The 15,410-nt window shown below is 39.2% G+C and overlaps 1 protein-coding gene and 1 long non-coding RNA gene across 3 annotated transcripts; both read right to left on the bottom strand.

Moving 5' to 3' along the window:
- Window positions 1-3,184: 3,184 nt before the first annotated feature.
- LOC139313066 (uncharacterized) lies at window positions 3,185-5,823 on the bottom strand. The gene is made up of 2 exons (XR_011600064.1): window positions 5,743-5,823; window positions 3,185-3,798 (listed from the first exon to the last, which is right to left on the bottom strand). It is a non-coding gene; the product is annotated as an uncharacterized lncRNA (long non-coding RNA).
- Window positions 5,824-6,087: 264 nt separating this feature from the next.
- Window positions 6,088-15,396, bottom strand: PHB2 (prohibitin 2). Of its 2 annotated transcripts, none has more exons than XM_070938415.1 (9): window positions 15,318-15,396; window positions 14,572-14,704; window positions 14,391-14,475; window positions 13,680-13,759; window positions 12,849-13,033; window positions 8,983-9,112; window positions 7,266-7,369; window positions 6,986-7,063; window positions 6,088-6,168 (listed from the first exon to the last, which is right to left on the bottom strand). In XM_070938415.1, the coding sequence occupies exons 2-9, from the start codon at window positions 14,696-14,698 to the stop codon at window positions 6,088-6,090; spliced, it is 870 nt and encodes a 289-aa protein (XP_070794516.1). In that variant the 5' UTR covers window positions 14,699-14,704; window positions 15,318-15,396. The 2 variants fall into 2 exon arrangements, with proteins under 2 accessions (XP_070794516.1, XP_070794517.1); XM_070938416.1 differs by lacking the exon at window positions 15,318-15,396 and adding an exon at window positions 15,197-15,311.
- Between the last annotated feature and the right edge of the window lie 14 nt (window positions 15,397-15,410).

Below are 15,410 nucleotides of genomic sequence, written 5' to 3'. Positions count from 1 at the left end.
CATAGAGTTATCACTACATATAGTTCACGTAGCAGCAACAGGAAAATGGATTCACACTGGCTTCTAAGGAGATAATGACTGCCCTCTCTTCCCTACAGTCTTGTAGTTTTCTGAAGTTGTCTACTCAAATCTGAGCAAGATCCAATTCTACCCAGCGTTCTCAAGGTCAGCCAGTCTGGGAGGAAAGTCAGGTTTTAAAGAGGAATGGTTAACATCATTTGTAAGATCAGAAAGGAAACTGTTGGGAATAGTGTACAGATGAAACTCGAAAAATTAGAATATCGTGCAAAAGTTCATTTATTTCAGTAATGCAACTTAAAAGGTGAAACTAATATATGAGATAGACTCATTACATGCAAAGCGAGATAGTTCAAGCCTTGATTTGTCATAATTTTGATGATTATGGCTTACAGCTCATGAAAATCCCAAATTCACAATCTCAGAAAATTAGAATATTACATGAAATCAATAAAACAAAGATTGTACATAGAACAACATCGGACCTCTGAAAAGTATAAGCATGCATATGTACTCAGTACTTGATTTGGGCCCCTTTTGCATCAATTTACTGCCTCAATGCGGCGTGGCATGGATGTTATCAGCCTGTGGCACTGCTGAGGTGTTATGGATGACCAGGATGCTTCAATAGCGGCCTTCAGCTCTTCTGCATTGTTCGGTCTCATGTCTCTCATCTTTCTCTTGGCAATGCCCCATAGATTCTCTATGGGGCATTCAGGTCAGGCGAGTTTGCTGGCCAATCAAGCACAGTAATCCCATGGTCATTGAACCAGGTTTTGGTATTTTTGGCAGTGTGGGCAGGTGCCAAGTCCTGCTGGAAAATGAAGTCAGCATCCCCATAAAGCTCGTCTGCGGAAGGAAGCATGAAATGCTCCAAAATCTCCTGGTAGAAGGCTGCGTTGACCCTGGACTTAATGAAGCACAGTGGACCAACACCAGCAGATGACATGGCTCCCCAAATCAACACAGACTGTGGAAACTTCACACTGGACTTCAAGCATCTTGCAGTGTGTGCCTCTCCATTCTTCCTCCAGACTCTGGGTCCTTGGTTTCCAAATGAGATGCAAAAGTTGCTCTCATCAGAAAAGAGGATTTTGGACCACTGAGCAACAGACCAGTTCTTTTTTTCTTTAGCCCAGGTAAGACGCTTCTGACGTTGTTTGTTGTTCAGGAGCAGCTTGACAAGAGGAATACATTTGAAGCCCATGTTCAGGATCAGTCTGTGTGGTAGCGGCTCTTGATGCACTGACTCCAGCCTCAGTCCTCTCCTTGTGAAAGTCCCCAACACTTTTGAATGGCCTTTTCCTGACAATCCTCTCCAGGCTGCGGTCATCCCTGCTGCTTGTGCACCTTTTTCTTCCACTCTTTTCCCTTCCACATAACTTCCTATTAATGTGCTTTGATACAGCACTTTGGGAACATCCAACTTCTTTTGCAATTACCTTTTGAGGCTTTCCCTCCTTATGGAGGGTGTCAATGATGGTTTTCTGTACAACTGTCAGGTCAACAGTCTTTCCCATGATTGTGATTCCTACTGAACCAGACTGAGAGACCATTTAAAGGCTCAGGAACCCTTTGCAGGTGTTATGGCTTAATTAGCTGATTAGAGTGGGACACTTTGAGCCTAGAATATTGAACTTTTTCACAATATTCTAATTTTCTGAGATTGTGAATTTGGGATTTTCATGAGCTGTTAGCCATAATCATCAACATTATGACAAATCAAGGCTTGAACTATCTCGCTTTGCATGTAATGAGTCTATCTCATATATTAGTTTCACCTTTTAAGTTGCATTACTGAAATAAATGAACTTTTGCATGATATTCTAATTTTTTGAGTTTCACCTGTATTTATTACATTTGTATGCTGCCTGAACTTCAAAGCTTGACTCTACAATGGTGCTAAAAAGACAGAAACTTCTGTTCCCATCTGCACATTTTACAATTCAGAACTGTGGTTTATCATTGTCTGGCACATCATGGACTTCCCACTTGTGTGCCAACAGGTGTAAGCGGAGTGGAAATATTTCTTATTCACCTTCTAGCTCCTGCAACTTAGATTTTGTTGACACTGCACTGAGAATCCAGGCAAGGTCTGGGATCTGGCAAAGCATCCTCCAGCATCTTTATTTACAAGAAATTCTCTGGGCCTTGCATAAAACCTTGCAGACATGGATATGGAAAATATGTCCACCTTTGTGGGGAGGGTCACAAGATAAGCTAGAACTTCCTGGGAACAACAGAAAACAATTCAAGTTGCTTTCAGGTAGAATAGTTGTTTTGACTTTTCATGCTTAATATACCAGCCATTTTTATGTTAGGGCTTCTTCTTATAGCAGCCATTTTGTGAAAGTATCCTTCACATGCTTTAACAATCCTAAATGTACCCAACAGGCCGAATTACCACATTAGATTATTCCTTTTCACAGACACTGGTAGCTATTATTTATATAGTGTTTTCATTTAGAGAAAACAGTATACTTATTTTAAAATAAAAACTTTAAAACTATCTGCCAGCAAATATAATTTTTCTCTTAATACAGCTTTTAAGGAAGAATTCTCAAGATAATAGGGAAAGAAAAGTTAAACCAGTTAACCTGACATTCAACCACTCTTCCTGCCAATACTTTGTTATTGCACATACCAGATTTTTAATCAGGTCTGTGCTGAAGCATGATTGATTGGCTTTATGTCGGTGGGTGGTATGGTAATGCAGTTTGGTCAAACATCATTCAAGAACCAGTTGGTGGTTAAAGGCAGGTTTGAAATTGAGAGACTGTGAACTCGTCCTTAGTGCCCCCCACCCCCCAAGCTAGCTGTGTAGCTATGGGCTACTCTTTCTCTCCACCCTAGGAAAAAGGCAACAGCAAAGCACTTCCAAATAGAAGAGCAAAAACTGATAAAAAGAAAATATTCTTCTGTGGAAGATGGAAAATGCAACTACTCTGAAAGAAGATGGGGAAACCCTCAGTGCTCAGTAGCAATGCACTGCCACCTGTTCTCCATTTCCTCACAACTACACGCATGCTTTAACACAAGTATATGTTACAGTGAAGCGATTTTTAAAAGTATTCAAATGGGTACTTTTTCTCCTTTTTGCGTAAGTACTGTCTGGTGAAAAGAAATCCATCCCTTAAAAATGAAAACAAACATAATCGTATCAGAATGAGTTTTGGACCTGATTTTATTTAATAAAGATGTGAATCACAAGGCAACCGAAGTTACATAGATAAAGTATCACAGTACTTGCAAAAGTCCTGTGACCCATCATTCCTGAGATGAGATGTTCAATAGGGAATGGAATAGGGAATGGAAAAGTAAGTCAGAAATGAAAAATGGAAGAGCCAGGGATTTTATATATAAGGCATAACACAGACCCATCAGAAACTTAACAGCAATTATTTAATCTACTTAAAAAATCAGCCCCAATAGGGAAAATTGCATAATGCAATGCTCTTTGTTTCTCCCAGTAAACATCTGATCCATCAGGATGGGATTAAGTATCTAAGGGAACTCCATTCAATAAAACCAATTCTTATTCTTATTGATATTCTCAGAAAAATGGAGCCACATTAGCTAGAAAAGGTCCTTTAGGGAGGGATGAGTTGGGAAATTGATAAGGATGAAGATGACAACGGAAAAGAAATCCCAAGAGAATATTTATGGGCCTCAAAGGTACAGTATCCAAAAGCCCAGAATTCTCATTCTGTCAGTCATCTGCATGGTTCAAAGAGGCAATCGCTGTTTCATTTCTTTGTCTGTTTTATGACAAGACTGTCGCTGGAAGAAAAACAAAGACATAACAAAGAACTGTGAGAAACGTACCACAATATGGGCTTGGGGACCAAGCATAAAATCAAGCCTTAATTTTTATGGTTAACACAGAACAAGAGTAATTAAGGGTTTAAACATATATGTAATTTGGTGGAGTAATTCTTTGAGGCAGAAAAGCATATTTGTCCTATGCTGTTGTTTAATTTCTACAATGTTTTGTAATTGTTGTTTGGATATAGAAATTCTGTATTTTTTCTATTTTTCTTCAGCCTGCTCCATGATGGGAGTAAAGTTAACTCAGCTTTGGATAACTGATTTTGTTAAGGGAAGAGAGACAATGTCAAATGTCTGAGAAATTTACTCTAAATTCCTTTGTAACCAAACCTTGCCTGATTTAACTCATAAAATAATAATCATTTAAATGAAAAATGCTAAGAATGGAGCCACTAGAAAACCTTCCTTTTCTTTTTTTACTTCATTTATGGAAGACTATAACAAGCTGTTCTTGAACATGTTCCTTCCTACTTTTTCAACATTTTGTCCTAATGTCATCATCATCAATTTTATATGCAACCTGACTCTTAACAAATCTGGGTGGTTTATAAATCATTAAACACTATTAAAAAGAAAGAAAACCCCAAATGAAACATAAAGGTAACAGCTTACTGTATTAATGAATATTTTATATAAAAGATTCTTATTTAAATATAATACAGGCACATAACATTTCACATTACGTTCTAAACTACATATCTTTTTAGATAAACATTTAAACAAGGTCTGCTCAATTCACGAGAAAGACTATGGGTCCTTCCTCCGTACTTTTATGAACACCACCTAATTGCTATGAAACTATTAACGGAACTGGAATACCAGCTAAAGATTGCTGTCATAGATGTTCTGGGAAGCTATACCTAGTTTGTTCATTTTGGCACTTCATTTTCTACAGTTTGAAAGTAAGTACAATAACTTTGTAATACTATTAGCCTGGAGAAAATATAGCTTTGAATTCAAAACTTATTGTACTTTGGAGATGACAATGACCACATTTTTGTACCCTGGATGGAGTGCTTGGTCAAGCTGGACACAGAGCAACTTTCCATGCAGTTTCAGCTGAAAAGCACTGGAGGTTTTCTATTTTCAGCAGAAGAAAAAGGAAGAGTGGTGACTTAATCTCCTCTTGATCCCACTATTTGTCAGTTCAAGATTTCTCCATAGAAATAAAAAAGCATGTGGAGCTTAAAGTTTTTCATAAACTGACTTTCTCAAGGGGGAATAAAAAGTTTGGATCAGAAAAATAGCCAGCCTGTCCTCCAAAGTGGGTGGGAAAAAACTATGCAAAACCCATCCAGGCAACTCTTATTAAATTCATAGTTCCTGTGGTTGCCTATAAGCTAGAATCAAGCATCTGTGGGAGACTGTTCATGCATCAGGGCAGTTTAACCTAACAAGGTTCCAGAATCTACAAAGAAGAGCCCAAACTTATTCTTATGTAGTTTCTTTTTCCAAAGAGCAAAATCTCATCAAACAGCTATACAGACATACTGTTCAGGTGGAGAAGCCAACTCCATATCTTACTTTCTGTGTGCTTCTCTCCTCACCACTATAATTCCCAGCTCTCTAGATGACTTCATATTTGCCATGGTCCTGTTTTACATCTATCAAAATCTAGGAAGATGATTCATCAAGACTTTTAACTAATTAAGGTTTGTGTATGGATAACATAAAGACATTGTAGAAAAAAAGCACTATTTCAGTTGATGCCTTCTCAGAACAAGAACTTCTCTTTCACTCTCACAAGAGTGGGACTGTGTATTCCAAACAACAGATGCTGCAATATCTACCGCCTACAGCTTTTATAAATATATCATGTAGCATTACCAAATGAATCAGAAATAACTTCAAGTCATTTTCTCAAATTAAAGACTGTATGAAAGAGATGTGTCTTACCTTCCTCTGGATCCGGATCAACACATAGTAGCACCAGAAGAGAGAGGACAGAGAAGAAAAGGATTAGAAAAATTTACAACAGCTGCTAAACCTCAGTGTTTATGACACATGCTTTGGGACTTGGATTTATGCTACACACAGAGAGCAAGATATATTATTACGTTTATATTCTTTGCTCTTCTTCAAAAAAGCAGCATAAAATAAACAGCTTCCTAGTCCCCATCCCACCACTTTTCCAGAGGAACTACAGTCTTTTGAACTTTCCCTAAATCATCTTAAACTACAACTCATCACTGGGGAAAATCTAAACTCTGTAGATCAGTTACTTGGATATTCACAAGCCACTCACCTTGTAAAACTTTCCTCCTGTAGATTAAGCACTAAATTGTCAGCTGTAAGATACACACGGTTTTGAGATGCTGCAATCTGTAAAATGTTCAGGGCAGTGGATAAAAAAGGCAGTTAGCAAAAATCCTGAAACACATGGGGGGGGGGGTTTGGCAGAAACATACCTAAGCACAGAAGTTTCTTTCAATATTTAGAGGATCCTTCCCTAATCTCATCCCCTCCAGGGGTTTGCAGCTTTAATTCCCATGATCCCCTTCAAGCATGGTGCATGAACATAATGAAGTGTAGTGTAACCAGAATGGAGTGGGTTGGGAAAGACTGATGTAATAGCACCTAAACCATGAGAGTCACCATGCACAAGAAAAAAGCAAGGTCTCTGTAGAAGGATGCTATGGACAAAATTATCTCTTCCCTTTTGAAAGTTTATTAATTCTTTTGATGTCCTCAGTATGGGCTGTTTGATCAGATCCCAGAACACAGACAATGGGTGTGGAATTTTAATTTGTTTTCTGTCACAAATTTCAGATAGATCCAGGTCCATCAGTATTCTAAATGCCCAAATTCATTCTGCTTCTCCATCTGTTTTTGTTCCTGCTGTGAGCCTTTTCCTAGTCTGTGACACATGTTCTGCAAGTGACCACGACTGGGTATAGCCCACTGAAATGATGTGGGCCTGCTCTTACAACAAGAGTCAAAGTCTTCTTGGCTCTTGCTAAGATGGGGGAGATCAGCAGGCGCTGATGGTAAAAATGAACATCAGGAGAAGCATATCATATTCGCCTTGCATTCATCACTTGGCCTGGTACAATGCGAAAGCAGCAGCTGAGGGTGTACATGTCTACATATGTGTGTGTGTGTATATACATGAAAGCAAATCCACTAGTCCAATACTCACCGTTTTGGAGATATTCTGGGCAGCACGGATCTTGCGCAGCTTGATGTAACCTGGGTTCTTGCTGAGGGCTTCTCCAATGTGAGTAATCAGTTAAGGTTGCATTTCTTAAAAGTTTTGAACTCAGGCTCATCTTTTGCCATCCCCTCAGCTATGTTTAAGTTGAATCACTTTACCTGAAACCACACTATGTGAAGATTAGCATGCTCTGACAGTCTACTGCTGCATCCAAAGCGCCTGAAACCTGTAGCAATCTTTCCCCCTCACATCAAAGCAAGGATATCATTTTAGCAGCTGTGGCTTCACCTTCAGCCTGAACAATCTTCTGCCTTTGTTCTTGCTTTGCTTTTTCCACAAGGAATTGTGCTCGCTGAGCCTCCTGCTGGGCTAGAGTACAGAGAAAAATTAGTAACTTGGCAAGAACCAGAGTAATGTAATACACATGTGGAAATGCCAAGATGTTGCTAATTATTTATGGTATTTATTAAATATTCAGTCACAAATAAATTACTGGACTTTTCAGCTTGGAAAGCCAAATACAAACCTCCAGCTTTTTGGACAGTCTTTAATTTTATATTCTGCCTTTATTATTTTTATAAACAACTCCAGCCAGTGAACTTATCTAATACTCCTATTTTCCTCACAACCCTGTGAGGTGATTTAGGTTGAGAGTCAGCGACAACCACAAGGTCACCCAGCTAGTATTACAATGGATTACATGATATTACAATAAATAAACATTACCGTTTATTTGAAATAAATCTCCCCAAACTCTTCAACTCATCAACTGCTTCATAAAGTTTCAGATTTTTCATCATCCCTCAAATATTTATATGAAAATAATACTGAACTAATACTACAAACAACAACAGATAGGTGAATAAAAATACCAAAACCAGTCTAAACATCTATCTGACTGTGGAATCAACCATAATAATGAAAGAGATAGTGAGATTGACTATTTGGAGAACCCCAATTTAAAACAAGAGCCCAACCTTTTTTCATGCAGAGAGCTAATATAGCATTTGAGTAATGTGCTGTACGAAGCATCATTTTAAGAGTGGGATTAGAACACTAAATAGTTTTTCAATTCTTCCAATTGCTTACATTAAATTACAATATGACTGGCATTAAACTGATCTCACTTTAAAAATACTTTTAAAATATTCAACTTTAAAATTAACTGATTTACACCTACACCCTATCTTATAAAAATTATGTGAGAAGTAAATTCAATTAATGTAATGGTCTCAATATTCCACTCTAGCTCATCTTCAAATTAAATTGATTTCTTATCAAACAAAATGGAAAAAAACCTAACCACTGAGTGATCTGCCATTAAATCACAGGTGGTCTACTGTAGATAATCTGGAATCCAATTCAGGAGAATGGAAGAGCAGGAATTGAGGACAGAGGGGAAAAGTATGGCTGCCACAGAAAGCAAGACAAAAGGACCAAAGACAGGAGCCAACATAGTATAGGTAGGTTATGCTAGTCTTTGGCAACAGTAAAAGCAAATGGTTCAAATGACGAATCCATGTGAATCATGGAATAAACAGCCTTCCTTCAAAAAAACAGGCAATTAAAAATGACATTGGAAAATGATGTAAAGTGTGCCTTCTAGTGTTCTTGTCAATCTTACCAGCAGTAACCATAGGTGGTGTCTGTTCCTATATAACAAAGTAACATGCTACATAAATATACTTTTGTGTGTTTCTGTTCTCTCCTGTTACATCTGTGTGCATGTGTGCACTCAGAAACTCAAGGTGGACAGCATACACCCTATTCTGGATTATAAGGCAGGAGAATTGGTTAGTACAGAATTTACCAATACTTTGAGCAGCTGCCCACCTGCCTCTCATATGTTCATGTGTTGAAAGAATTTTTCAGGAATATTATTCCCCGCAGCCCTTTGTTAGCATGATCTTATTTTCAAACCATCTTCTTTTTTCTGGTTTCTTCAGCTGTTACAGTTTCCTTTAACTTAAGCATCAACTCACCCACTTGCTTGGATTCAACTGCTGCTGTGTATTCTCGGCTAAAACTCAGCTCTGTGATAGCTACGTCATCCAATATGAGGCTAAAATCCTTTGCTCGCTCCGTCAGTTCCCGTCGGATAAGCAAAGATACCTAAAAAAATAAACCCCCAGTTCTTGCTCAAAGGAATTTCCCTTTGCCCAGAAAGTCACAAAATCATAAAAATCATAGAATCATGTTGTTGAAGTGACCATTTAAATCCTTGCACACTATCCCTTTGGTACAAGAACCTACCCCCTCATGCTCCAACACATCTCAGCAAGAGGACTCCAACACCTGTCTGATTCAATTCTATTGTTAAACTGCTGTTACCGTTTGATATTTAAACATAATATGCCTTCCTGTAATTTTGGATAGTGGGATGAGCAACATTTAAAACTAACAAACAAACTTAAAAAGTCATAAATCAGAACTGTCTTTTAAAGTGTTTTTTCCTCAATTTCAGCTTTTCAGGTATCTGAAAGGTGCTATCACATCCCCATCACTTTTCTCTTTTAAAGACTACTGTATTTTTCGGACTATAAGACGCACCGGAGTATAAGACGCACCAAGATTTTGAAGAGGAAAACAAGAAAAAAATTCATTTTTGGCCTCCATGTGTCTGGTTTTTGCCCTCCCTGGCCCCCAGGAGCACTCTGGCCTCCCAAGCTCTCTGTGCATCCCGTTTTTGTGAAAAACAGGACGCACAGGATGGGCTTTCGGGAGGCCAAAAATGGCTGTATTCGGTATTAGAGGGGAAAGAAGTGTGTCTTATACTCCAAAAAGTATGGTAAATATTCGCTATCCTTTCAGTCTCTTTTCATAATACCTTGTTTCTAATTATCCAATGGTATTGCCTTTTTCTGACCTTATTTTGTAAATTCTTACATTCTTAAGAATAAGTTTTTCTAAAACGATTGGCCATAATTCTTAAAGAACTGGGCTTAATACTGGTTTTTCAAGATGGCTGCTGCACAGTTAGTTTCTTTTTCCTCTTACCGATGATCTGCTAATTTCACTGCTAAAGCTGGTTCTTTGGCAGTGCTGCTTCCTGGTTTTGAACAGGAGCACTTAGGAGTGAGCCAACTTTTGGACGATAGTTGATCAAGTGGGCAAGGGGGGGGGGGGTCTTGAAGATTCCAATTCTCTCTGGAAGTGATCAAAAAGTCATTGGGCATATCCATCTTCCCATCAAAGTTTTGTTTTCTAAGCACACTGGAATTTTAACTTTCGCTTTTTGACTTCTTTTATTTTGCTTATTGTTTTAAGTTGATTAATGGTTGGGTGTTGATTTATTTCAACCCCTTGCTGGACTCTTAATTGCTTTTTCTCTCCCCGCCGCCCTTTGATATATGTTGTTCTGGATATCCTGTCCCTTCCATAAACACCATGTTTAGCTAGGGATTGAAAAGTTCTCAGATTCTCATTGCTGGTTTCTGTACTTTGTGAATTTGCAAAGCACCTGGAGTTTATTTCCATTGAACTTTTCTTATAACCTTGGATTGAAATATAAAGACAAACATACTTGTTCCCTGGATAAATTTCATAGATTAAGATGGCTGAACAATTTCTGAAACCTGAGAAAGCAGGGTAGTGAAATGTGCAGCTCCTTAGCTGGATTCCTTCTCGAAAACTTGACAAACTTTAATGATTGTTAAAAGAATGTTAAGATCTAAAACTTTATCTTTGGATATGGCTGAAGATACACAAAAGGACTTTGATCCAGTTCCAGATCAAAGAGATAATTTCATGGCTGGAGAACCAGCAAAGTGGATTTTATCTGCTGTTTCGAAGTTTAAGTCTGCACATTCTTTTAACTTGGCTTTGACAACAAGGGAGAGAGATAGATTCCTACAAAGTCTGAGGAAGACTGGATGGATTTATTACAGTTAATTGGCAATTACTTCTTAGTGCACTTTGATTGTAAGATAAGACCTATTTTGGAGACTGAATTTACTATATTAAATAACAATTGACTAGAGAGGATATTAAGAAACAAACATGGATATTTGATCCAAGATGATTTGTTTATAACTTTTGGGATGATTTGAGATAGATAAGATGCTGTAGTACGAGTGGATTGCAATAGCCTGTTAACAAAGAGTTTTGAAACTTTAATTTTGTTTTGTTTTACTAATATTTTTTCTGTTAACTACTTGGTCATTAATATAACATATAGAAAACAGGTCAAGTTGCAAATAGATTTAGTAGTTTAAACATTTTTGGAGGGCTTGTTTTGCAAGTGGTGGGAACTCATGTTGCAGTAATATATTAATCAGTATTTATTTTATTTATTTATTTTATTATATTTCTATACCGTCCTTCTCCTGCGGGACTCAGGGCGGTGCACAGCCGAGATAAAACATAACATATAAAATTTAAAAAACAGTTTAAAAACAATTAAATATTTCGGCCCAGTAATTAAAATAACCCAATTAAAACCAATTCAATTAAAACTGAGAGGATGGGATCAAGCCAGCCCAGCTAGATGGAACAAGTGTGTCTTCAGGGCCCGACGAAAAGTCCGGAGGTCTGATATCGTGCGTATCTCAGGGGGCAGGTCATTCCAGAGGGCAGGCGCTGCCACAGAGAAGGCTCTCCCCCTCGGGGTCGCCAGCCGGCACTGCCTGGCCGATGGCACCCTGAAGAGGCCCTCTCTGTGTGAGCGAACCGGTCGCTGGGAGGCTATCGGCGGCAGAAGGCAGTCTCGCAAATACCCCGGCCCTAAGCCATGGAGCGCTTTAAAGGTGGTCACCAACACCTTGAAGCGCACCCGGAAGACCACAGGAAGCCAGTGCAGCTCGCGCAGGAGAGGTGTTATATGTGAGCGCCCCGTTGCTCCCATAATCCCCTGCGCGGCCGCGTTCTGGACCAACTGCAGCCTCCGGGTGCACCCCAAGGGGAGCCCCATGTAGAGAGCATTGCAGTAGTCCAGGCGGGAAGTGACGAGTGCTTGAGTGACCGTGCGTAGGGAGTCCCGATCCAGAAAGGGACGCAACTGGCGTATCAGGCGAACCTGATAAAAAGCCCCCCTGGCCACGGCCGTCATATGCTCTTCTAAAGACAGCCATGCATTCAACTAGAGGGGATAATGTGTGTACAATGTCTTTTTGAGGCACCTTTTTAATGCTTTGATTCTTTTGTGGGTTTTTTTGTCCTTTTGGATTATTATTTTTTTGAGTTCTGTATTTTGTATTTTAATCTTGTTTTGAATAAAATAAAAACTTGTGAAAAAAAGAACTGGGCTTAATAATAAATGCAGGATCTGAACAAAGCAGAATAAAAAATATCCTAAAACTACATTTAATACTTTTGCAGTCACATTGCACAACTTGTCTATGCACATCTGCTAAATTTCTTGTCTAAAGGAAATTTGCAAAAGATCTCATTTATTCCCTAAATAATTGCTTAATACATACCATATTTTTTGGAGTATAAGACGCACCTTAGTTTTTGGGGAGGAAAATAGGAAAAAAAAATTTCTGCCTAATAGTATTCCATCTGGCTAGCGTCCTTAGTCTGGTCAGCTTCAGCACATTAGTTTGCTGGTTTTGAGCGTTGGGGATAAAAAACAGCTTCTAAAGCACAGCTAGAAGCAATGAGAAAAGCAGACAAAGTGCAGAAGATCGCTTCACTCGCTAGCACCTCATTAGGGCTGAAAAACAGCTTCGAAAAAGCTACATTCGGAGTATAAGATGCACCCAAATTTTCAGCCTCTTATGGGGGAGGAAGTGCATCTTTTACTCCGAAAAATATGGTAAATCATCTGCAATCAGCAAACTATTGGACACAGCTGTGAAAAGTAGGATTAAGTGCAAGAAGACAGGTCTGGTATCAGAAAAGGACAAACCTGAGCTCGTTGGGTAATGAGCTGTGATGCATTAAACTTTGCTACCACACTTTTGAGTACTTCATTGACAATGGAAGGAAGAACCCGTTCTTCATAGTCTAGTCCAAGTCGTTGATATAAGCTGGGCAATTCTATAGCATTGGGTCTTGATAGAACACGCAAGGAGATATTCACCATCTGCAGATCTAGAGTCGAAATTAAGTCAACCACAATCTCTAAAGTGCATTTTATTTCTCAAGTCTGATTATATATCCAATTACACCATCCAGAATCAATTATTCTGAAGTTCTTAATTTACATTCTGGCCAGAGAACTGTGTCCTCTTCCATGAAGTACAAACAGAAGGATGTCAAAACTGATACAAAATGCAAAATTCAAAATTATGGAAGCACAAATCCTATCTACCACATAATGCACCACTCATAGATTTCAATGATTTTTTTTTTTTTAATTTTGATTTATATGCCGTCCTTCTCCGGAGACTCAGGGCGGCTGACAATGTGCTCAGCAATAGCCTTCATCCTTTTGTATATTTATACAAAGTCAGCTTATTGCCCCCACAACTGGGTCCTCAATTTACCTACCTTAGAAAGGATGGAAGGCTGAGTCAACCTTGAGCCTTGGCGAGATTCGAACCTGCAGTAATTGCAGGCAGCTGGTCTTAATAACCAGCTTAATAACAGGGTGCCTTAGACCACTGTACTACCAAGACTCTTTTGTGACATCATTCTTAGTACAAGATTCACTGCAGCATTGTTATAAAAACTAAAGATAGAGAAATATCTACATACATAATCCTGACTTCTTAGGAAGTAACAACTCTGTTCTTACCTTTGGATCCTGTTGGTGAGGAAATTTTGCGGGGCCGGGCTCGAATATCATAAATTATTGGATACTGGAACCAAGGAATTCTGTGGAGATTAGCAAAGATTATAACTGAATGAGATGTAAAAAAAATCGTATGCCTCTTACTTGGGAGATATAAATATCACCACATAACTTACACCTTACACTTTAATGAAAAAAAATTCTGAAGGTTTTAAAAGCACTATCTTAACAGAAATTATATCAATAAGGGTTTTCTTAGGGAAACTTAAAAAAAATATATTGCCAAGCTGAAGTAATATTAAATTAGATTTGGGGGGAAGTAGGATATATTTGGAAACATTGATATGAGGATAATATTGTTTTGAAATTCCCTGGTAAATGCTTTTTTTCCCTATTACACCACCTATAAGGAGCCTGAGTGGTGTAGGAGGCTAATGCCTCCTACTAAGACAGCATTTAACATCCAGCTGCCTGCAATTACTGCGAGTTCAATTCTCACCAGGCTCAAGGTCGACTCAGCCTTCCATCCTTTCTAAGGTGGGTAAAATGAGGACCCGGTTTGTGGGGGCAATATGCTGACTTTGTATAAAATATAGAAAAGTATGAAGGCTATTGCTTAATGCATTGTAAGCCACCCTGAGTCTCCGGAGAAGGGCGGCATATAAAAATAAATAAAAATAAAAAATAAAATAAAATAATCCCCTAGATGAGTACCTGAAATGAAGTCCCTCTGAAAGAATAGTATCCTGCTGAACTCCACCAATGCGGTTGAAGAATATTGCTCTTTGACCCCCTTCCACTGCAGAAATCAAGAGCATTCTGGTGTTATCATCAACAGTTGAACAAAAGAGAGATATTAAAGAATTAATTAAAGAATTAATAAAAGTTACCTTACCTGTAAAGACAGACTCCCGGATTCCATAGGCTGCAGCTCCAGCACCCAACAGCAACTTTAAAGCTGTGCTCATTCCACGCGGGCCAGTAGGCAGGCGGCCAGCAAAGTCCTTCAGGCTCTGAGCCATGGCAACCTTGTTATGGAGGCAGGTTCACAATTAAACAATTACACAATTCTGCAAAATTTCTTTCTGATTAAGCTTGGAGGGAGAGGTGGACTGGTGTGGTTGAAGTATTTTATGTATGCAATTATCTCTGGATAAAGAATTCTGCACTGAGAACCACACCAACACAAGTGATGCTAACCACTTATACAGACCACGATAAACGTACTTCCCATAGATAGATAGATAGATAGATAGATATCTAAACAAGATGTTATGATAAAGCAGCCCTTCTTTACTGCTAGGACGCCAAGAGCAAAAGTTAAGTTTTCATTAAGGAACATCACCTCGTGCAGAAGTTGCAGGCTTCTAAAAAGCCACGCACCCCCGGGGTAATGCCCCGACTTCGTTCAGCACAGCGGTTAAATCATGAATAAAATCCCCCCATTCCACAGCCCGCCCCTTCTTTGAACGGTCTCATTAAAGCACCGAATCAACCAGCCGCTCCCTTCCCCGACATGCCTGCTGCCCCTTCACTAAAGAGAACTCATCCTCGGAGAAGCAGGCGGGGGCTCTGAAAACGCTTCAGCGCTCCTCTCAGAAAACCTCACGGCAGCCGCCTCCGAGGATAACCAACCCTCACCCTCGTTCGCCAGTCACGCCGCCGAGCTGGAGAGAAGGACACAGGAAACGGCGGGCTCTGAAAAAGCGTTTCCGGGTCAGGCGGCCGGGGCCG

Source organism: Pituophis catenifer, unplaced genomic scaffold (assembly GCF_029215685.1).
Source record: "Pituophis catenifer annectens isolate HBS135680 unplaced genomic scaffold, rPitCat1.0.hap2 SCAF_2, whole genome shotgun sequence".
NCBI lineage: Eukaryota > Metazoa > Chordata > Lepidosauria > Squamata > Colubridae > Pituophis > Pituophis catenifer.
This window is presented reverse-complemented; position numbering and strand designations above follow the sequence as displayed.